This window comes from Salmo salar, chromosome 25 (assembly GCF_965601325.2).
Source record: "Salmo salar chromosome 25, fSalSal1, whole genome shotgun sequence".
Taxonomy (NCBI): domain Eukaryota; kingdom Metazoa; phylum Chordata; class Actinopteri; order Salmoniformes; family Salmonidae; genus Salmo; species Salmo salar.
Genome location: NC_138315.1, coordinates 13,419,455 through 13,443,284, shown reverse-complemented (window position 1 = coordinate 13,443,284; position 23,830 = coordinate 13,419,455). Strand labels below are relative to the sequence as shown.

Genomic DNA, 23,830 nt, shown 5'->3' with positions numbered 1-23,830 from the left:
GTACAGGTGCATCAAAGCTGGGACCAAGAGACTGAAAAACAGCTTCTATCTGAAGGCCATCAGACTGTTAAACAGCCATCACCAGCACAGAGAGGCTGCTGCCTATATACAGACTTAAAATCATAGGCCACTTTAATAAATGGATCACTAGTCACTTTAACAATGCCACTTTAACAATGTTTACATATCTTGCATTACTCATCTCATATGTACAGTATATACTGTATTCTATACTATCTTTTGCATCTTAGCCTATGCCGCTCTGACATTGCTCATCCATATATTTATACATTCTTATTCCATTCCTTTACTTAGATGAGTGTGTATTAGGTTTTTGTTGTGGAATTGTTAGATATTACTTGTAAGATATTGCTGCACTGTTGGAACTAGAAGCTCAAGTATTTCGCTACACTCACAATAACATCTTCTAACCATGTGTATGTGACCAATAAAATTTGATTTGATTTGAGTTTGTTTCTGCAGTAACATGGATGCTTCACAACGTGATGAAACTTTGTTGCTCCTTGCTGAAACAAGTAAGGTGTTATAGCAAACAAGTCTTCGGTTGCCTAGGCAACACCCCCCACAATGCAGCAGCAGCAGCACACAGAAATAGAATGAATAGAACTGGCTTGGAACCTACAACCTTGGTAATTTAACTGGTAAACTCATGGGTACACTCGCAGTGAGAGGAGAAAATGTGCTATTCTAACAGTTATTATGGAGATTGCGTCAACCAAAATTCCATGACCATCACTGTCCTAGTGTCAACCCATATCTTTACACTGGCATTAGAGCACAACCAGATTCACAGACAATCCTTCCAATAACATTTCATTTTACAAAACCAACGGACACAGAGAGCTCTGAAAACAAACAGCACACACTTTCCCTGTTTTTGTCACACAAAACAATTCTGGTGAACATTTTTCTGGTAATGAGAGTCCTTTAAACCCAATGAATCTCTTCATGTCAGTAGACATTCAATATTGCTCCTTTTTACTGGAATAATGTCCCACATAATGTGGTAGAATAATTTGCTACATAATGTGGACAGTGTTTGGACATCCTGGCCTGAATGAACACTGTCAGGTCAGTGGCTCCATTGACTGTTTCCTCACCCCCAAATTGTCTCCTTGGTTCCAGCACCTGTTACTGGGCAACTGTCTATGAACCATGGGAACCAGGTTCTCTACTGTGACGACAGACCTCCTCGGCACTTTAAAGGCTACATACAGTAACTTTGCAAATGACTTATAACATTTGTTTTCTTCAGATAAACTATTATGACAGTGTACACTTCAGTCCAGTCATCACAAGCAAGCACCTGTCAGCTGCAGTCAGTCACCTGTTGTGGAGCTGGAAATATTTTAAAGCTTAGATGTCATGATTGTGAAATGGATAATAGGCTAACTCTGAAGGTTATGGATGTGGAAATGTTTAATAGAGAAGAGACAAGCTTTTATCTTATCATATGTAAGGTCAACTGACACTGCAGTAACTAAGTAGGTCACAACAACAAAATGGTTTGAATTCATCTGAACTTTGTGTCAGACTCAAAGCACTTTCTAGGTAGACTACCATCACAATGTTCAGTGAGGACATGCTATGTTCATTCACTTAATCTGCCCCGTTTCATCAAAATGGAAACAGACCTTTCAGCATGAAGAACTTTTCAGAAAGTAACTTTTTAAAGCATCTGAGGTTTACATGAGTTCCAAAAAGCAAGGAAGTGTCTTATGTAAACACAGAACAAACTTACTTCAACATGACTCAAACCAAAGGTGAACAAGAATACTGCATATGGGTTCGGTCTTGATTTCAAAACCACCGCATCATATACATTTCAAGCATCAAACAAGACCACATTACTATGTAATAAACTATTTCTGATCCATTAAAAACAGGATATCATTTTAGCACTTAACATTACAGAATATAATAAAGTGCAATAGCATTGTTAATGGTATGGTAACAAGTGAGTTTCTCACAATAAACACCAGAATATTATAGAGGGGTAACAACACAAGAACAGTATGGTAAAATGGAAGGGTTTGAGGATAGGGTTAAAAAGGGGTGGGATACCTGTTATTCTAGCTACTATGGCACACAGTGTGTGGTGTTTTACCTGGAAAAAAATATAATTAGCCTATACTGTACTTAAATGAATTGGTATCTGGCCAAATAATGTTTTCGTTGTGTGTAACTAACATGTTACTATACCATTACCATGTTATTCCTAGTAGTAGCAAAGCCAACAGCTGTTGTTTTTTTTGTCTCTTGTAGGAATGCATTGCTGACAGTTTACACATTTCCCAAGCACGCCAAAATGAGCGGCAGTTTCAGCGTGAGACTATAAAATCAAATAAAGCCAACGGGATTTAGTTCAGCAAGGTTCTGAGTGGCCTGATAACAGCGACAGAACCTGACAAGTTGCACAGCTAAAGTTTTTGAACATACGTTTAAGTTATGGTTGGAATCAATAGAAATGTCTAAAGATTTTAGTTAAGACTTAAAGTTAAGACTTAAAGCTCGAGCTGTCAATGAGCGCACTTTCACAAGAACCCCCCCCCCCCCCCCCCTCATACTTTGTTCAATAAATAATTGATTTTAAAGTGAGGCCCTATCGCTCACTATTAAACACACTACCCGTATAATAGCAATAGACATGTTAATTTAACGTTCTGTTTCTTTCTTCAATGTGAACTCACAGCGCTTCCAGTCATTCACGTTCCAACGTATTCAACCTCCTCGCTAGCTCTTCCTCCACTAGACAGCTTGAGAAAAGCCGAAACTAAACTCTCCAAATAGCTAGCTAAGTTTGGCTACTTTTTCTCCTCAAACCTAACTAAACACAGTCCACGCTGTACTTGATAGTTCTCTAATGACGAACTTAAGTAAAACAAAAAATATTTACCTGGTAAATGTCATGGATATCTCAGTAGAAAAAGTTTTCCAACAGCTTATCTCCACATGAATCCTTTGATGGACCAAAGGTACTGCGCGAGCTCCTCCCTCTCTCCATGAGGTCATTTATAACTGGTCGTGCGCGCAGCTGCGCATCAACTGCAGGGCACCGTACTGGTAACCATGCAGACCACCATGCATACATGCATACATAGTGCATGCCTAATGTGCATAATCATATTTAATCAAAGTACAGTAGTGATGCGCATTAATTATGGGGGCAAAACTACAAGGCCTTGTGTTGTTTTGTTGTTGTGACGTTTATTCCATGTAGGCCGACATTACATTTGCGAAACGTATTTGATGTGATGTAAAATGACTTGCTGAACGAAAATTGCTGGATTAGTGTTTGAGTGATATTTCATGTGAAGTAAATCACAAGTGCTTTAGGCTTGCTCTTTATACCATTATAGTCAGGTGTATGGCGACACCGTGAGGCACAAACTGCTATCTCAATCAACTGTCTTTCCAAGTACTTTCAATTTTCAGATGGAAGTGACCGGTCTTGAATAAAAATGTGCAACTTTTAAAACATTTTTTATTTTTATTTTTTTTTATTTTTTTAAATGTGGAAGCTCCCGAGTGGCACATTAGTCTAAGGCACTGCATCTCAGTGCTCGAGGCGTCACAGACACCCTGGTTCGAATCCAGGCTGCATCACATCCTGCTATGATTGGGAGTCCCATAGCGCAGTGCACAGTTGGCCCAGTGGCGTCATTGTAAATAATAATTTGTTCTTAACTGACTTGCCTTGTTAAATAAAGGTTAAATACAAACAAACAAAAATTATTCCCACTTCCTTGTCACACCCATACACGTGACCCATCCTGGTGTAAAAACTTAAGTTGAATATTCAAGGACAAACAACCACAGAAGAAGCCTGTTCACAACAATGGAAACTACAACTAATATTAGGCATTGGTTTGAATATTGTTTATATCAATGACATTCCTATAATAATTTTCTTGAGAAGAAATGTTTTATTAAAATATAACAATATGATTAAGAAACAGCACATATTTTGGTTACCTCTCTCCTCAACTCCTCCTCCCCTGTGCGAGGCAGGGTTATTGTTGGACTCGTGTTTTCTCAGCAGTACAGCAGATGTCATAGAAGCAATCAACCCTGTCAGATGGCTGGGAAGTCATTGGCAGGGAAATGCACCGTCTGTCTGCAGCTCAGCAGACCCCCAACCACTCCATCCCTCAGCTAGAGACTGAGGCCTCAGAATTACATACACAGATGGTACCAAAGGCTTGAGTGCACATTGAGCACCACAGAGCTTTAGGTCTGCATGGTATCTCAATGTTATTAATATAATATCTATCCTCCAGTCTCCTTATGAATGCACAGGTAACTAGCCCGAATCCCAACGGATTAAAAAGCCTCCTAGGCTGAAGGAGAGAACAAAGCGAGTGGCTTCTCATATTCTGTCCAACCTCACCAGCTGCTGGAATAGAATCCGGCTAAGACTGCCAATTGTTGTAAAAACATTTGTTTCCAGCGTTATGCTACTACTGGCTACTGCCATCTTGCAAAATGGCAGGTTAGTATGGCCTAGTATTTCCCAGTGTGCCACAAAAGGCTTTTACTGGCACTGACTTCTTTGCCACAAAGACAGGCAACAAAAGATGAAATAAGCTAGGAGCCTGGAAAGTGATCCCCAAATGAACGTTTGTGATGAGTGGGGCACTACTCAGGTTTGTCAGACAAAGTGCCCCCAGATACTGTTGGCTCTGGAAGAAGTAGTCACTTAATTCAGCGCTTGGCTGGGTTCATCCTCACAACAGGGGATCTTTTGTGAGGGCTCTATAAGAGCGGTCTACACATGCAGAGAACTTCCCCCAAAAGAGGCAGAGTTCAAAGACACTCTGCTGTGGGTTAGTTTCTGTGGAAACACCAGGACACTGGCATACTGCTGGCAGAGCGTCACTGAGACATGCCACGGTACATGTCACTCTCAGAAATACTGCATAATACGTAATATTACTTAAGTATTTTAATTATGAAATGGTGTAGATAGTGATGTACAATATGCATGTGGAAGAGCAGTTCCCATCAATATGATAGACAAGCAAGCCAGAAAATACCTCATAATGACAGGGGAAATGGACTCAAAGACCCTGGCTTTCCTAGGTGTTAAACATCCATGGTAAAGCTTAAAAAAAAAAAAAAAAACGAAAACGAAAAATACCATCTCCTTCAAGCTAACAGGAGTTAGTTGTCGCCACCTTCTGGTCATTACAAAATTTGCAGTATGAAAAAGCAACGCTTTCAACTGAACAATTCATTAATTGTTTTTTTATTTAGTCACGTGAATCTAGAAGTAACCATAAAAAAAAAAAAGGACAAAATTTAATGCCATGCAGTTTTTTTTTAATTCAAGCTTTTCACTATGAAAACATTCCATGACAAAAGTCAGTCATCCAGCTTATACCCACTTATGCAACATACTATTTTAAAAATTCCCACCATGTGTGCCTTTAGTTCACAGGACGTCTCATTCATACATTTATAAAAAAGGCACAGTAAGTGCTGATTTGGAGTAAGCTGAAAACCCACCATATCCCTGCAAAGCTCCACTTTCTCACCTAAAAGTAGCAAAGTCACAAATTGCAACTAATTCAAAGCTGAATTGATTCTACATTAAATCAAGAAAGTTAAACATTAAAGTATTTTCTGATGTCTCATGTCGGTCCCCTCATGCATATAACTAACACTTCCTGTTGGTCTTTCACAGGCGACTGCACGTTTCCTCTCAGGCAACTTCAACACGTTGCTTCAGAACTTTTTCGGTTGCTGGATGCAGAAGCTGGACTTGAAAGCTGGCGAGTGTGCCTTCTCCATAGCAGGTCTGAGTCTGCTGTGTTTCACACTTACTGGGGTCTCTGGGAAGTCATGTCCCAACTGAAACAATGAGGACATCTTATAAAATCATGGCTTACCAAGCAATTCGGAGGAGACCATTTTACTATGCCAATCTGAAGAAGTAAAGTGTTGAGACTTGCATGATCATTACGAATGATGACGACCCCCCCAAACCTGCTTTTTGGCCAACCCTTGTGGGACTGATGCAGCCATCATTTTAAGTCAGATATCCTTACCTTGTCAAGCGTTCCTGACATCAAGACACTGATTTGCTGCATTCTGCTGGAGGTGGCTGCAGATCTAGAACAGTATTACATGTTTAACGACAAACAACATTGCAGTTAAGGGTTTTCCTGACGCATTCTCAATGTAAAAACATCAACATTTGAACACAATCCGAGCTCTGTAAATGACGAGACCCTGTATTTGGGAGTATTGGGTTGTCGTCATTTGGCACCAAATAGAATAAAAGACTAAAACAGGGAGGGGCTACCTGAACTGTACCTGGGTTTGGGAACTTTGTGTTCTCTCTCTGGGTTCACATGGTGGGTTGCGTGACTCTCCTCACAGCTTTTCTTGACCACTCGTTTCCCCCCAGCCTTCACTGTGGTGCCAGAGTGGAACCGTTTAAAATAAATTCATTACATACTCATTCTTTGTAAATCCAGAATTTAATGCCATTTGGAAAGTTACACAACTTCCTGAACTTGGTCATGAAGGAGTTAAAACTATTCAGAGTTACTGAAAGAAAAAAACCCAAACATCTTCAGGTTATAATGTCTTGGAATGTTGCCATTATACAATGAGAATTTGGGAGTGTCAGTGTTGGAAGAAAGTTGGCAGTTAGAAGAGAGTTCAGCATTGTTGTTTCTTTTCCTCTGACTTGCTATAGGCAGGTTTAATCAAAAGAGTCTACTTTACCCACATCCTGCCAAAGCAAAAAGCGCTTTGATGTTCTAGAATACCCCCAAACAACGTGCAGCTCAAAAATAATTACATTTGTACTGTGCAAAGAATCTCTTTGAGGGGCCGGTATCAAGCAGGGCAAAACTGATCCAAAAATCCCTCCTACTCAGAGACACCTATGGCCCCAGAATTTATTTTCTGGGACATCTGCATGTCACACCAGAACAGTATGCAATAAGGCTTATCGTAGGCCAGGTCCAAAACCAAAGATATGGAAATGCAAACATCCCGTTAATTAGCATTTTAATAATAGTTTGAGTGGGACTATTTGGACTCTAAATCCCCATACATAAGCAAAAATCTGCAGGGGATATTCACTTAACTATATGAACAGTGTTGGCCTGTCCCTTGGGTGCAGTTTAGAGCACAGAATGTACCATGTCTGCACAATAAGCTATGCACCGATTCAATTTTCATCACGCATCGTAACGAAAAAAAGATCATAGTAGCAGTGATAGGGGCATTTAGAACTACTTTAGTTTTAATTCGTTTGCAACCTACGCACTTGAGGTTCGAGCGTGCGTTCCAACATTGTCGCCTACCAATGTTTTTACAAGATTGCAACAATGTTCGCATGCGACAACAAGATCAGGCCTATATTGTAAATTGCACTGAATGTAACCACACTTACCGCCTCGAAAAAGTAAACAAGACATTACATCGAACACATTTTTGGACAAAAGAAAATATGCACAACTTGATGCAAATGACGAATTAATATGAATAAATCACCACCATACCTGCCGGAGGATGGCCAGCCTTCAATTGAGGACTCTCTCTCACTCCAGATTTAGATAGTTGCACCATTCTCGACTTCTGAACAACAATAACGGAACACAAAGTACCACAACGCCCACTTTATACTGCTGAAAGGAAAATGACTTAGTTTACGCAGGAAGCGAGCAGCAGCAGCATGAGGCTGCAGCAGACTAATTTATTCCACATGAGTGAACCAGAAATATGGAGTGAACAGTTTCAACAGCTTGCATGTTTTATCCATTCAGTCTATAGATCGGCGCATTTCTTCGTCTTATTTCATAAACAGACTAAAGACCTTTCCAGAAACACTTTGAAAGTTGTTAGAAGTGACAAAAAGACCGATAGTTGCGGCATCGTTTTTTTTTTCTCAGGACATCAAGTTAGTTTTATTATCAAAAATGTTTTAAACATTTTATTACGTAAATATCACGCATTTATCACTAAGATAAATGAGAGATGAGTTAGTTTATGAAAATATCTACAGCCCCTCCCTGTACTCTTGGTCCTTCATACTGTACAGATCTTTAAAAAGTCAGATAGTAATGTGCAAATTCACACTACCATCACCATATTGCTTACATCTATTCTGCTTATATTCAGATCTGAAAACAAAAGGGGCATGGCTGGAGGTTGTTTTTGAACTAGGCAATGGTGTTGAATAAATGACAGAATTGGTAGAGAAGCAATAGGATTAGATCATGAACATCCTCAAATGAGCACCATGCACACAAATGCGTGAGTGTCTGGTCATTCTATCATGTTGACAATGTCCCAAATTACACACTATACTTTATATGGTGGACTACTTTTGACAAAGGCCCATAGGTCTCTGGTCAAATGTAGTGCACTATGTAAAGAATAGGGGGCCATTTTATTAGGGATGCATCGTTGTCTTTTTCTACTGAAATAATTGGATGTATGCAAAGAGGAGAGGATGAGGAAGAATAGGGAGGAGTTGTAGAGCTCTTCATGGACCAAATGTTCACATTTATTTCTGTTGGTTGTTGTGCACAGAAAATGTCAGCGAATTATCAATGAAAGATCCAGGACAGAGAATGGAAAAATAAAGAGAATATCTTTAAAAAATGTCTGCAATTACACAATTCATTTAAAAAACAAAAGTGAACTTTTATTATCGTTGCATGTTTGTGTTATGATGCCATCTTTTCCCTCTCTTTACTTCTTCATATATTTATAGATCTATAATATAGATTTGACATGGCACACCTCTTTACCAGTGCTGATGAATGTAAACCAGGTGGCATTTTTTCTGTATTTACAATAAAATGAAGGAAATGTACAAGACTCCATGGCATACACAATCTCAACATTAAGAACAAATACAATTTGATCCCTCTGTACAAACTAACATCTTTAGGTTACTATAATATATTTTTTTTACAGATATGAGTTCATGATCCATTTTTGCCTACGAACATACACATTCCCCCCTTTTGACTCTTTACCGCAAACCTTTCGTCACATAACCCACACCTTCACCATGCTGCCACAGCTACAGGTTTCCAAAAGAAAAACTAACGTCTAGACAGAGCAGGACACCACTCACGATAATGTCCAGTGCCGCCCGCCCTGAACACACCCACTGCTCTTCTTAAAGAAACGAACAAAAAAAACACATTTCTTGGTTTCCTTCTTTCTTTGGTTAACATTCCATTTCTCCATCTGCCATCGCGTCGATCTCCACATTCAGATCCACATTTTCAAAAACAAACACACAAGTAAAAGTTCATGGAAGAGTTCATCTGTCGGGGTTTCCAAGATGGGAGTCCCTATACCCAGGAATCTGGCGAACCCGGGTACTGATCCGCCCTGTAGGAAGGCCTCCGGGTGGTAGAGTAAAAGTCCACGTAGTTCGTGGGGGATTTGAGTCCGTGACCGTGCGACTTAGAGCTGTAGTCTGCCGTGGGGGGGAAGCTGACCACTTCCTCCACGTAGGGGTCATCGTAGCCGTGTGGAGACTGCAGGTACATTCTGTAGGTGTCGTAGTTCCGCCTGCTCGGCTCCTCAGTGTAGTACATCTGCTGCTGTGGAGACAAGAGAAGCAACACAATCAGATCGCTCTATGTCAAATACAGGAAAATATCTACTTTCAACTGTCTGATGGGAGAAAAGGATGAGAAATATTTTGTTGATTCAAACTTATTACAATTTTGTGTATCAAAATGTACATTCTGTGGCTGTATGGCTGACCAAAGCTGGTTGTAATGAGTTGTGGCTGGTGGCTCTTTAAAATCAGAGGCTCCAAGTAATGGCTTGAAAATAATGAAATGGAATGTTATCAAACATCAAAGAAACGGTTTCCGTGCGTTTGAAACCATTAACGCCATCACAGCCATTGTTATGGTCCAGTGTGGCTCAGTTGGTAGAGCATGGTGTTTGCAACGCCAGGGTTGTGGGTTCGATTCCCACGGGGGACCTGTATGAAATGTATGCATTCACTATTGTAAGTCGCTCTGGATAAGAGCGTCTGCTAAATGACTAAAATGTAAATGTAAAATGTTATGAGACGTCCTTCCTTCACTAGCCCCCTTTGGGTGTAATATCCTGACTGTCTATTTCCTGTCTAGTCAGAGGAGGGAGGAGAGGTGGGCACACAGGGACGTGTCCACACTGTGACAGGTGCCTGAGACGCACCCACTGCCGTCCAGCCCATCCCTATTACAGCAGTCACATTCACTCTCGCTCACACAATGACTGATGTGTTGGACGTCTCCCAACTCTCTCATTCACCCACACTGTAATACGTGTCAGTCTCCTTCCATTAGCGTAGCGGAGCGAACCAGCCGCCTGCACCGGCCAAGTTGATAGCGCAGGGAAAGATGGAGATGTTCGACCAGAAGGGATTGATTTAGAGTCTGTATTGATTTTACCTGTGCTCTTCTGGGGTCCTCTCTTGTCGGCGAGGAGTAGGACCCGATATAATATGGTGACGGTTTTCCAGACCCTGGAAGAGAAATTAACAAGATAACGGTATAACTTAAAATTGCCATGAACATAAAACGGTGTTACCGTACAATATTACTCCAGGGAGTGTTGCTGGGTAGCCAGGCAGAAGGTTAGGCAGGGAGGCTGCAGCTTCCCCAGCTCCGTTTACTCTGCCGTCTCAGCACCCCATTGAGGGCTCTCCACCTGGCAGCGGCCATTGTTAGTTGCCCTGCGGAAGAGTAGGGCATCTTCCCAAATGGCACCCTATTCCCTATATAGTGCACTACTTTAGACCAGGGCTCTGGTCAAAAGAAGTGCACTATATAGGGAATAGGGTGCCATTTGGGAAGTAGCTCCACTCTTCCTCAGGGCAACTAACAATGGCCGCTTTGTAGTGGCTGCTGAGCCGAGTTGCTCACAATGCGGGCGGACCAGCCACTATATTGCTCAGCAGACCCACTTAAACGCAACAAAGAGGCTCAAGTGCTCTTTTGAACTACCGATCGTCTAAGAGCCTCCAGCTCCCAATAAGGATGATAAGAAACAGGGAGGTAGGGGTGGATGTAGGGGATAGCTAGCGGGGAGCTAGGGGAGATCTAGGGAAGTGCTAGGGGAGAGGGGGCATGGAATGGGATTCCTGGGAGTGGTGAGATGGATTACGCCCTACATAGAGGCAGAAAGGCCCTAGGGGATACTTGGATCACGGTCTGGTGCACATGGCTGATAAGTTTTCAATCAAATTTCAAAGTCTCAACCGATATGCTGTGTTTTTATGGACGATTTTTGTATGATAATTCTCTATGCTCATTGTTTACCTGTATATTGGTATTTATGTACATTGTTGTCCCCTTGGTTTTTATAAAATTGCATAGTTGACTGTGCCCTGTGATAATCAGAACGGTGTTCTTTGATTCCCAGCATTGCAGGAGAGGAGGTTGCACTGCCAGCTGTGGAGAACACAACATGGAGGTCAAAACAACAAAACGTTGAATTGAAACGCATGTGTCCTTATCTAGGGCTACGTCCCCAACGGCTCCTCATTCCCTATCTAGTGCAATACTTTTGAAAAGAGCCCTGTGGGCCCTGGTCAAAAGTAGTGCACTAGGCCCCTTAGGGAATAGATTGCCATTTGGGACGTAGCCTAGGTGAATGATCGTCTATGTAGCTAGGCTGACCTGACTGGTTGACCGGTGACATCTGTATGGTGCTGGTAGGGAGGGTGGGCTGAGACTTGAATCTGTCGCGCTCTAGAGTAGACACGGGCGTGATGAAGTGGTGTTGGTTCCATCCGTCCTGAAGACCAGCAGAGAAAAGAAACGGTGTTAGTATGAGCCTCAGAGACCTGGGGTGCGTCACAATCATATTTCCTTTCTCCTGAAGTGTACAATCCTTCACTACATCCCACAAACTTAAAAGCATTGGGATAATTGAAGTTTCCACCATATTTCTTTCACCAGTAATAGAAATGTAATGGTTGCATACACATATTTAGCAGATGTTATTGTGGGTGTAGCGAAATGCTTGTGTTCCTAGCTCCAACAGTGCAATAATATCTAACAATTCACACATCTAAAAGTAAAAGAATGGAATCAAGAAATATTAAGACGAGCAATGTCAGAGTCCGGATTGTTTATTTATGTATTTATGTATTTATATAAAAGTCAAGGGGTCTGTATATATAAACACACACACACACACACACACACACACACACACACACACACACACACACACACACACACACACACACACAGTGTATTCGAAAAGTATTCAGACCCCTTCACTTATTCCAGATTTTGTTATATTACAGCCTTATTCTAAAATGGATTAAATTATATTTTTCCCCCGCAATCTCCACACAATACCCCATAATGACAAAGCAAAAACAGAAATACCTTAATTACATAAGTATTCAGACCCTTTGCTATGAGACTTGAAATTAAGCTCAAGAGCATCCTGTTTCCATTGATCATCCTTGAGATGTTTCTACAACTTGAGCGATTGGAGTCCACCTTTGGTAAACTCAATTAATTGGACATTATTTGGAAAGGCACACACCTGTCTACATAAAGTCCCAAAGTTGACAATGCATGTCAAAGCAAAAACCAAGCCATGAGGTTGAAGGAATTGTCCGTAGAGCTCAGAAACAGGATTATGACGAGGCACAGATCTGGGGAAGGGTACCAAAACTTTTCTGCAGCATTGAATGCGCCCAAGAACATATTGGCCTCCATCATTCTTAAATGGAAAAAGTTTGGAACCACCAAGACTCTTCCTAGAGCTGGCCAAACTTAGCTATCGGGTTCAGGGAGGTGACCAAGAACCCGATAGTCACTCTGAGAGAGCTCCAGAGTTCCTCTGTGGAGATGGGAGAACCTTCCAGAAGGACAAACATCTCTGCAGCACTCCACCAATCAGGCCTATATGGTAGAGTAGCCAGACGGAAGCCACTTCTCAGTAAAAGGCACCTGACAGCCCACTTGGAGTTTGCCAAAAAGCACCTAAAGGACTCTCAGACCATGAGAAACAAGATTCTCTGGTCTGATGAAACCAAGATTGAACTCTTTTGCCTGAATGCCAACTGGAGGAAACCTGGCACCATCCCTACTTGAAGCATTGTGGTGGCAGCAACATGCTGTGGGGATGTTTTCCAGCGGTACGGACAGGGAGACTAGTCAGGATCGAGTGAAAGATGAACAGAGCAGTACAGCGAGATCCCTTGATGAAAACCTGCTCCATAGTGCTCAGGACCTCAGACTGGGGTGAAGGTTCAGCTTCCAACAGGACAACGACCCTAAGCACACAGCCAAGACAACGCAGGAGTCTCTGAATGTCCTTGAGTGGCCCAGCCAGAGCCCGGACTTAAACCCAATTGAACATCTCTGGAAAGACCTGAAAATAGCTGTGCAGCGACACTCCCCATCCAACCTGACAGAGCTTGAGAGGATCTGCAGAGAAGAATGGGAGAAACTCTCCAAATACAGGTGTGCCAAGCTTGTAGCGTCATACCCAAGAAGATTCGAGGCTGTAATCGCTGCCAAAGGTGCTTCAACAAAGTACTGAGTAAAGGGTCTGAATATTAATTTAAAATGTAAATTTTTCAACAACAAAAAACATTATGGGGTATTGTGCGTAGATTAATGAGAAAAAATGTTAATGTAATCAATTTTAGAATAAGGCGGTAACGTAACAAAATGTGGAAAAAGTGTACGGGTCTGAAAACTTCCCGAATGCACTGTATACTGTACAGTATGTGAATAGAATATGTAGTATTTCTGTAGAATACGTAGGATAGAATAGTATATGTACAGCAATAGTTGAATAGGATGGCATTGACTAGAATACAGTATTATACATATGAAATGTAATGTAAACATTATTAAAGTGACCAGTGATCCATGTCTATGTACAGTTGAAGTCGGAAGTTTACATACACTTAGGTTGGAGTCATTAAAACTCATTTTTCAACCACTCCACAAATTTCTTGTTAACAAACTGTAGTTTTGGCAAGTCGGTTAGGACATCTGTGTGCATGACACAAGTAATTGTTCCAACAATTGTTTACAGCCAGATTTTTCACTTATAATTCACTGTATCACAATTCCAGTGGGTAAGAAGTTTACATACACCAAGTTGACTGTGCCTTTAAACAGCTTGGAAAATTCCAGAAAATGATGTCATGGCTTTAGAAGTTTCTGATAGGCTAATTGACATCATTTGAATCAATTGGATGTGGGTGTATTTCAAGGCCTACTTTCAAACTCAGTGCCTCTTTGCTTGACATCATGGGAAAATCAAAAGAAATCAGCCAAGACCTCAGAAAAAAATGTTTGAGACCCCCACGAGTCTGGTTCATCCTTGGGAGCAATTTCCAAACGCCTGAAGGTACCACGTTCACCTGTACAAACAATAGTACGCAAGTATAAACACCATGGGACCAAGCAGCCATCATACCGCTCAGGAAGGAGACACGTTCTGTCTCCTAGAGATGGACGTGCTTTGGTGCGAAAATGCAAATCAATCCCAAAACAACAGCAAAGGACCATGTGAAGATGCTGGAGGAAACGGGTACAAAAGTATCAATATCCACAGTAAAACAAGTCCTATATCGACATAACCAGAAAAGGCCACTCAGCAAGGAAGAAGCCACTGCTCCAAAACCGCCATAAAAAAGACAGATTACGGTTTGCAACTGCACATGGGGACAAAGATTGTACTTTTTGGAGAAACGTCCTCTGGTCTGATGAAACAAAACTAGAACTGTTAGGCCATAATGACCATCGTTATGTTTGGAGGAAAAGGGGGGGGCTTGCAAGCCGAATAACACCATCCCAACCGTGAAGCACAGGGGTGGCAGCATCATGTTGTGGGGGTGCTTTGCTGCAGGAGGGACTGGTGCACTTCACAAAATAGATGGCATCATGAGGCAGGAAAATTATGTGGATATATTGAAGCAACATCTCAAGACATCAGTCAGGAAGTTAAAGGTTGGTCGCAAATTGGTCTTCCAAATGGACAATGACTCCAACATTCTTCCAAAGATGTTAGTCAAGGTATTGGAGTGTTCATCACATAGCCCTGACCTCAATCCTATAGAAAATTTGAGGGCAGAACTGAAAAAGCGTCACCCAACTTACTGTGGGAAGCTTGTGGAAGGCTACCCGAAATGTTTGACCCAAGTTAAACAATTTAAAGGCAATGCTACCAAATACTATTTGAGTATGTAAACTTCTGACCCACTGAGAATGTGATGAAAGAAATAAAAGCTGAAATAAATAATTCTCTCTACTATTATTCTGACACTTCACATTCTTAAAATAAACTGGTGATCCTAAGTGAACTAAGACAGGGAATTTATACTAGGATTAAATGTCAGGAATTGTGAAAAACTGAGTTTAAATGTATTTGGCTAAGGTGTATGTAAACTTCCGACTTCAACTGTACATAGGGCAGCATCCTCTAAGGTGCAGGGTTCAGTAACCAGGTGGTAGCTGGATAGTGACAGTGACTAAGTTCAGGGCTGGGTACTGGGTGGAGGCCGGTTGGTGATGGCTATTTTTACATTGCGGATGCTACATGAGTTCAGCTTGAGTTGTACTTCCACAGCCTACCATGTGCCTTTCCATAGTGCTAGTAGACCCCCAAGGGTCTACACCTACAGATCCTACAAACCCTTGTTCTCTGCCCCCCCCCCGAAGACAAATCCCTCTAGAGTACCTCTCCACACAGCCCCTCTCCCCCCACGACCTCGCCCCACACTTTGGCAGGAAGGAGCCCTACTGTTGGTGGCCTCCTCATCCCAACCCTGGTCCTTCTCTTACCTTCTTATAGATAGTTCTCAGGTCTCTGTACTGCCAGAGTGTGTTGAGGACCTGAGCGGCAGCTTTCACCACCTTCATGGAGTACCTTTTAGGGACAGAGAGACACTCGTCACTACACATTACCACTGAGAATTTAGGACCACGGCCTCTTAGGAATCGGTGGCAAATACATGACATATTGCATGTTTCTGTGGTAGAAACATGTGTCTACTCTCAACTGTCCTCGAGAATCTCGCCTTAGATCATTCTGAGGTGTGCATGTCTCTTCTTAGACTCTCCATGTGCATCCCAAATGACACCCTACTCCGTATAGAGTATCATGCACTACGTTTGACCAGACCCTCTGTTCCTTGTATGTTTTTTCCCCCTTCCCATAATGCTCTGATCGAAAGTAATGCAATATAAAGACAATCCGGTGCCATTTAGGGTGTAATGCAGCCTCCCACCCCCTCTCTCTCACCTCTCTCCCCTGCCCTTGGTGATGTTGAACAGCTTCTCGATGCCGCCCGTGTCGGCCAGTGCCTTGGCGTTCTCCATGTTCTTGCTGGTGACCTCGTGCAGGGTGCAGCAGATGGCCGCCACCGTCTCGTCAGAGAGCAGGGTGGTGTCGCCCCCAGGGAGACGGTTCACCAGGTCCCTCATCGCGTACTTCCCTGGGAGGGAGGAAAGGAGGGAGGAAAGAGAGAGGGAAGGAGGTAGAGAAGGCAGGAAGGAGAGAGGGATAAAGTACTGCTTATGTACTGTACTTATAAATTGACCATCTAGATTATGGCAAGGTTTCTTTATAAGCTAATTCTAGTTGTCACCCTCACCTTCACATACATTATGTTCTATTTGATATTTTTTTGCTACAAATAAATGATCTAGCGACACCTTCAACTAAAACGCCACAGAGAGAGAAACAGACCAACGGAAACCAAGAGACATTCATTGGATGTGTGTCCTACGTAATGTATTTGTATGGCAGATTCCTTTCTCTAGGGCCGGCGGGCCTTGAGTACACAGTGTACTTTTTACATTGCGGATGCTACATGAGTTCGGCTTGAGTTGTACTTCCACAGCCTACCATGTGCCTTTCCATAGTGCTAGTAGCCCCCCAAGGGTCTACACCTACAGATCCTACAAACCCTTGTTCTCTCAACTCATTATTTCCATAGCAGCTAGCCCATAACAACCTGTTTCCCTGAAAAGGGGTGATTTCACAAAAAACAAGAAGGAATTTGGGGATGCAATTTAAGTGCGGCGATCTGGGCAGCTAGATTAGTAAGCAAGCGCTCGCAACTCTTCTGGTTCTACTTCATTTTGAACCTCTAATTTCCCATCATCCCTTGCCTTTTTCATACTCTAATGCTTCATAGCACATGTAGGTAAACCAGTATATAGTGTTGGTCTTCATTTATTTGCTCTGTGCTTGTATAGCACATGTGCATTTCGATCCCCCCTACTACATTGCAGATGCATTGGATCAACCAATGGTTGTGCGCCACGTCATCGACTGCACAGTCGGGATCAAATTGTTATATTATAAGACGTGTGGTGAGCCGATACGATCAACACCTATCCATGTGTTGTGAGACCTGGCAGCCGTCTGCAATGCAGTCAGCCTGGAACGTGGCCCGGGTCATCCCTTCACAGAGCCTGTGTTCGCTCCTCACCTATGAGCTCCTTGTTCCTGACGTCCAGGGCCATGTTCCTCAGGGCGGTGGCCACAGAGCAGACCACCCTGTCGTTGTCCATCCTCAGCAGCTCCACCAGGATGGGCAGACCCTTCTCCTTACGCACCGCCGCACGGATGTACGCCGCAAACTAGTACAAACAGAGAAGACAGAGAGAGAGGACGTTTAAAAACTCGCCAATGCAACTCGACCCAAAAAGTGTACACTTCAATGTGTTCTGCGGCAATTAGCACACAGTACATAGAAGACTTAAAAACATACATTGGACTTCACCGATAAACGACAATTGACATTAGTTTTACTGGCTTGCTTATGGAGCAGAGTTCCCATTTAAAAATGGTTGCCTTCACACATCTAAGAAACCCTTCCTGTTAAACAGGGGGAAAAGAACCTTCAATAGAGCAGTGTTCCTGTCATATCCTCTCCTGGGTGCTGTGTTGCCTGTGTCCCAAAACGGCCCCCTAGTCCCCATATAGTGCACTATACAGGGAATAGGGTGCCATTCGGGACGCAATGTGTGTACTATATACCTTCCAGTTCCCAGCAGACAGGTTCTGTAAGGAGCCCGCTGAGCCCTCCAGGGTGGCAGGGTTGGAGCTCTCGGCCAGCATGGTCAGGTAGGGCTTCACCACAGCTGGGTGCCACAACATCTCCGCCCCCTTGGGGGACTTGGAGAAGCCGGGGATGGGGCCCACTCCGTCCCACTGAGAACACATTACAAAACGCATGATCACGCCTAGAGGTTCTAATGCAATGTCGGAGTGCTGTTGGAGTGCTGATCTCGGATCAGTTGAGCCTTTTTTTAAGATCAGAATAAAAAATATTATACCTGATCCTAGATCAGCACTCCTGCTCTGAGACGTTTTGTGACTATGGGCTCCGAGAAGAGTTAAAGGGATAGTTCACTCCAAAATCAACGTCGGTCAGATGTTTCAGTTTCTCAGGAGTGGTCTAATGAGTCCACGTCCCACGCCATCTGTTGTGTAGATCCAGCGATACAAGCACTTAATCCCAAATGTTTCTGAAAGACAGGCGGACTCCGTCTGATTCCGTCATGTTAGACACAACAGATGGCGTGGAACGTAGACTCATCTCGCTACTAGACTAGCTTTGATTTAAAAGAATATATATTTACACGTTGGACAAACATTTGGAGTGAACATTCACATTAAATCCTGGAAAGTCACGTGACATTTCCACCACTCAGTGATGAGTTGTCATTCTTGAGCTCGCCTGGAGTGAACATTCACTTCGGAGGCCTAGGAAGTGATATTTCCACCACACAGATGGAAATGGCACCCTATTCCCTATATAGTGCACTACTTTTGACCAGAGCCCTATGGGCGCCGGTCAAAAGAAGGTGCACTACATAGGGTGTCGTTTGAGACTTAACCGGCGTTCTTATTGCCCAAGCTGACCTGGTCTTCCTGGGAGCCCTTCTTCTTCTTCTTCTTCTTCCGGCCCCAGCAGCTGGATTCCTCGTCCTTACTGGGAGACTCACTGCCCAGTAGACCGTCCAGCTCCTGGGCTCCCTGAAACCTTGACGGGGGCATCTCCAGCTCCAGGCGATACGACAGGTTCCTCAGAGTGCAAATACAGTTCTCCACAATCTAGAGAGAGAGAGAGGAGAGGCGGGGAGTCCTGTTAATCATTGAATGTTATCTGATTTATTTCATTGATTTAATATGTTTCTATACGATTGCTTAGGCAATATGTGCAGTAACACTTTCCATGCCAATAAAGCCTTTTCGAATTTGAGAGAGAATAGAGAAAGACAGCGTGAGAGTGAGAGAAAAGAGAGAGAGAAAAGAGATAGTGAGAGAGAGAATAGAGAGCGAGAGAATAGAGAGCGAGAGAATAGAGAGCGAGAGAATAGAGAGCGAGAGAATAGAGACCAAGTGAGAGAGACCAGAGAGTGAAAGAGAGAATAGAGAGAGTGAGAATAGAGTGAGAGAATAGACAGAGTGAGAGAGAGAAGAGAGAGTGAGAGAATAAAGATAGAGAGTGAGAGGAGAGAGAGAATAGAGACCGAGTGAGAATAGAGCTAGAGAGCGAGAGAGAGAGAGAAAGAATGGAGATAGAGAGACAATAGACCGAGTAAGAGAGAGAGAGACTATAGATAGAGACCGAGTGAGAGACAGAGAGAGACAGAGAATAGAGATAGAGAGAGAGAACAGAGAGGGTGAGAGAGAATAGAGATAGAGACAGAGAGAATAGAGAGGGTGAGAGGGTGAGAGACAGAGAGAACAGAGACGGAACAGAGAGGGTGAGAGAGAATAGAGATAGAGACAGAGAGAATAGAGAGGGTGAGAGGGTGAGAGACAGAGAGAGAACAGAGACGGAACAGAGAGGGTGAGAGAGAATAGAGATAGAGACAGAGAGAATAGAGATAGAGACAGAGAGAATAGAGATAGAGACAGAGAGAATAGAGAGGGTGAGAGAGAATAGAGATAGAGACAGAGAGAATAGAGAGGGTGAGAGGGTGAGAGACAGAGAGAGAACAGAGACGGAACAGAGAGGGTGAGAGAGAATAGAGATAGAGACAGAGAGGGTGAGAGAGAGAGAGAACAGAGACGGAACAGAGAGGGTGAGAGAGAATAGAGATAGAGACAGGGTGAGCGTGATAGAGAGAGAGAATAGAGAGAGAGACAGGGAGGGAATAGAGATAGAGACAGAGAGAGAACAGACAGTGAGAGAGAATAGAGATAGAGACAGGGTGAGAGTGATAGAGAGAGAATAGAGAGAGAGACAGGGTGAGAGTGATAGAGAGAATAGAGAGAGAGACAGGGTGAGAGTGATAGAGAATAGAGAGAGAGACAGGGTGAGAGTGATAGAGAGAGAATAGAGAGAGAGAATAGAGATAGAGACAGGGTGAGAGTGATAGAGAGAATAGAGAGAGAGAATAGAGAGAGAGACAGGGTGAGAGTGATAGAGAGAGAATAGAGAGAGACAGGGTGAGAGTGATAGAGAGAGAATAGAGAGAGAGACAGGGTGAGAGTGATAGAGAGAGAAGAGAGAGAGACAGGGTGAGAGTGATAGAGAGAGAATAGAGAGAGAGACAGGGTGAGAGTGATAGAGAGAGAATAGAGAGAGAGAGAGAGAGAGAGAGAGAATAGAGATAGAGACAGGGTGAGAGTGATAGAGAAAGAATAGAGAGAGAGAGAGAGAGAATAGAGATAGAGACAGGGTGAGAGTGATAGAGAAAGAATAGAGAGAGAGAGAGAGAGAGAGAGAGAGATAGAGAGAGAATAGAGATAGAGACAGGGTGAGAGTGATAGAGAGAGTGAGAGAGAGCGAGGGAATAGAGATAGACAGGGAGCGAGAGAGAGTGAGAATAGAGAGAGAGAAGAGCGATAGAGACAGAGAGAGAAGAGAAGAGAGAGTGAGAGCGAGTGAGTGAGCGAGAAAGAATAGCGATAAAGACAGAGAGCGAGAGAGAAGAGAGAGAGAGAGGGTGAGAGAACAAAGATAGCGTGAGAGTGAGACAATAGCGACAGCGAGAAAGAGAGCAACAGAGAGAGAGAAAGGGGAGAGATCTCAATCAGCACACTATACATCATAAGAGGTTTGTTCCAGTGAAATAGTGATCAATAAGCTAGGCCAGCCTCTCGTGTGTGGGTGTGCGTGTGCGTGCGTGAGAGAGTGTAAGAGAGAGGACATGTGCAGGCCTGGTGTTATCTGTAGCAGTGTAAATGAATTAGGTATGAGACCCACACTGTGATAACAGATTAAAGTGTCTCCACTTAGAAAGCTCTGACAAATGGGTTTAATTCTTTACTGTTTGATGCGCATATAGTGGTATTTGTTCAGTAGATCACTGTGGTAATAAATGCACAGTGTGCATCCCAAATGGCACCCTATTCCCTTTACTATAGTGCACTACTTTTGACCAGGACGCATAGGGAACAGGGTGTCATTTGGGACACAAAAATCAAAGAGGGAAAATTTGTGGGGGAAATAATTAACCGGAACAGCTGGCAGTCTATGAACTGTAATTGCATGCTATTAACATTGTACACATATGGGTTGATAAAAGGCCTTCCCAATCAAGTTAGTGAGCTGTGCAAGGAGATGAGTGAGAAACGATCAAATCATTCGAAACCGGTAGGGTAGGTGTTGTCCTTAACCCCTACAGCTGCCTGCCATTGTGTGACCGTGTGTGTGTGTGTGTGTGTGTGTGTGTGTGTGTGTGTGTGTGCACAGACCTTGCTGTCGAAGTCCGAGGTGTTGACACAGGCCTTGATGACGTAGAGTAAAGAGTCTACCAGTCCCTCGCAGGAACGCATCTGTTTTCTAGCCTCCTCCCCCGCCGAGCTCAGGTTCCTTTGAAACACACACTTTTCAGGACTTCTGGACACAGACATATGCCCCTACAGCACATACAAACGCCCAAATAAATCACACACAAAAGACAGACAGGCCCTGCAATGTACACAAACAGCCACGTAAAAATAGGAACGTCTGCGTCCCAAACGGCACCCTATTACCCATTTTGTACACTGCTTTCAACAAGGCCCCAAAGGCCTTTGGTCAAAAGTAGCGCACTATAAAAAGGGAACAGGGTACCATTTGGGAAGCAGATGAAACGGTGTTTTGTGTTTGTTCCCGCAGCGCGACGCTGGCGTGTGTTGTGGGGTTTACTTGCTCCGTCATCCATAATGGATTAGGCTCTCTGGTTGGCCTGAGCGAAGCCATTACGAGTGTTTTTGAGAGGGGGAAATGAGAGCCCAGTGCCCTCAGAGACACCGTCACCAATTAGACACCAAACTTCTAGCAGCTTCCCAAATAGGAACCTACTCCCTACTTTTGACCAGGGCCCATAAGGGAGCCATTTGGGAAGCATCCCTTGCCTTTAATACGAGGGCCCTGGCAGGGTGGCTGGAGAGAGAGAATAACCTTCAAAACGGCTGGGGTGCACAGTGATTACACTGACTGGGCAACCATAACATAATACCCATCTTCTCCTTGCATTATGGGTGGGTGGATCAACGGCCACCGTATTGAATCTGTAAGTACACAGTCTTCTAATTCTGTGTATTCTGTTTGTACATTTTCTTTACCACACTAACTACAGTCATAGATTACCAGACAATGCTCTATTTGCAGTAGCTTTAAACATCCAGAAGGGGGTGGTAGCATCAAGCTCAAAATGTCCATTACCTCAGACAGCCACTTGTGTTCCTCAGGACCAGAGACGAGTGGAATTTGAGCTTGTGGTCATTGTCAAACGTCGAGCTGCTCCATCCAGAATGAGGTATGATCACAGTGTTGGTCAGAGTAGTTAAGGCATCCCGAATGATTGTCATCTTGACGGAATCACAGGAGGACAGGTTCCACAGCACCCCTGCAGAGAAGCAGGAGGTACAGGAAGGGGGGGGGGTGGGGGGGGGGCACGTTAGAGAGAGAGAGAGAGAGAGAGAGAGAGAGAGAGAGAGAGAGAGAGAGACGGGCCCACAAACCCCTGGTTGTGTCAGCTGTCGCGTGCAGTTAGGCTAGCCCTCCAGAGCTGCCAAGATCCAGGGCTTTCTATAGCTCAGTACCACACAGAGAGAAGAGAGGATCAGAGGAAAAATAATAGCCCTCATAACAAACGAAAGCCATCCACCGGCAGAACAGAGACGCCGGGCATCCGCACCAAATAGGATCTTAAAAAGCTTTAGGTATCCTCAAGGCAAGTGAGGAAGACTATTCTCTTGAGATGAACAAAACACCACAAGATACTGGCTCAACGCATCATCTGGATAATGCAACAGGTCTCCCGATATCCTGTAATAATTGTATTAGTTTCAAATGTACTTATGGTAACCAGTAATATTCCTAGTATAATTTGCGATGGAGGAGCCCTTTGATTCCGCATCTGCTCCAGATTAACCCGCGTGGATCCCGTTCTTTAATCAGATGGCTGTTCCTGGAAGCAGAAAACACAGGCTGATTTCTACAGAGAGAGAGACAGACTCATAGAATGTGTCCCAAATAGGACCCTTTTCCCTGTTTAAACGCGCTACTATTCCCTATGTAATGCACTACTTCTGACCAGATCCCTATGGGAACCCTATGGGCCCTGGTCAAAAGCAGTGCACTGTACAGGGAATAGGGTGTCACTTGGGAAGCGGCCATAGTTACTACCTCTAAGACTGCAGGCACAGCAGATCTATCTACACCCCACTGACAGGCTGATCTCTTTGGATGTGTGAGGATAGGAAAGCATGGGATGGGAGTGATGCCTGGTGTATGTGTGTGTGTGTGTGTGTGTGTGTGTGTGTGTGTGTGTGTGTGTGTGTGTGTGTGTGTGTGTGTGAGTTTCCTTGAGCTCTCCTCTATCTACCC

At 43.6% G+C, this 23,830-nt stretch overlaps 3 protein-coding genes across 16 annotated transcripts in view; all 3 read right to left on the bottom strand.

Annotated features, from left to right (window-relative positions):
• The window catches only part of LOC106586176 (protein TANC1), a 285,715-nt gene extending 282,698 nt beyond the window's left edge, over positions 1–3,017 (bottom strand). For all 5 annotated transcript variants that reach the window (XM_082968891.1, XM_014173128.3, XM_014173131.3 and 2 more), the window contains exon 1: positions 2,918–3,017. The gene's annotated coding sequence lies outside the window, so the exon portion shown is untranslated. The remainder of the gene's footprint in view (positions 1–2,917) is intronic.
• Positions 3,018–5,327: 2,310 nt separating this feature from the next.
• On the bottom strand, positions 5,328–7,751 carry dal1b (Death-associated protein-like 1-B). The gene is given in 4 exon segments (NM_001141334.2): positions 5,328–5,874; positions 6,072–6,135; positions 6,340–6,439; positions 7,542–7,751. Coding segments are annotated over 4 exon segments (357 nt in total). The 5' UTR covers positions 7,609–7,751; the 3' UTR covers positions 5,328–5,748.
• Positions 7,752–8,526: 775 nt separating this feature from the next.
• LOC106586174 (plakophilin-4) overlaps positions 8,527–23,830 on the bottom strand; it is a 131,263-nt gene continuing 115,959 nt past the window's right edge. For 6 of the 10 annotated variants that reach the window (XM_014173115.3, XM_014173118.3, XM_014173117.3 and 3 more), the window contains 11 exons: positions 22,664–22,847; positions 21,709–21,826; positions 18,922–19,113; positions 18,034–18,207; positions 17,483–17,633; positions 16,288–16,480; positions 15,828–15,912; positions 11,682–11,799; positions 11,322–11,453; positions 10,452–10,525; positions 8,527–9,605 (listed from right to left, as the gene is read on the bottom strand). In XM_014173115.3, the coding sequence (XP_014028590.1) occupies positions 9,351–9,605; positions 10,452–10,525; positions 11,322–11,453; positions 11,682–11,799; positions 15,828–15,912; positions 16,288–16,480; positions 17,483–17,633; positions 18,034–18,207; positions 18,922–19,113; positions 21,709–21,826; positions 22,664–22,847 (1,676 nt within the window). In that variant the 3' untranslated portion in view covers positions 8,527–9,350. The remainder of the gene's footprint in view (positions 9,606–10,451; positions 10,526–11,321; positions 11,454–11,681; positions 11,800–15,827; positions 15,913–16,287; positions 16,481–17,482; positions 17,634–18,033; positions 18,208–18,921; positions 19,114–21,708; positions 21,827–22,663; positions 22,848–23,830) is intronic. The other 4 variants (XM_014173120.3, XM_014173122.3, XM_014173116.3 and 1 more) reach the window with 3 other exon arrangements.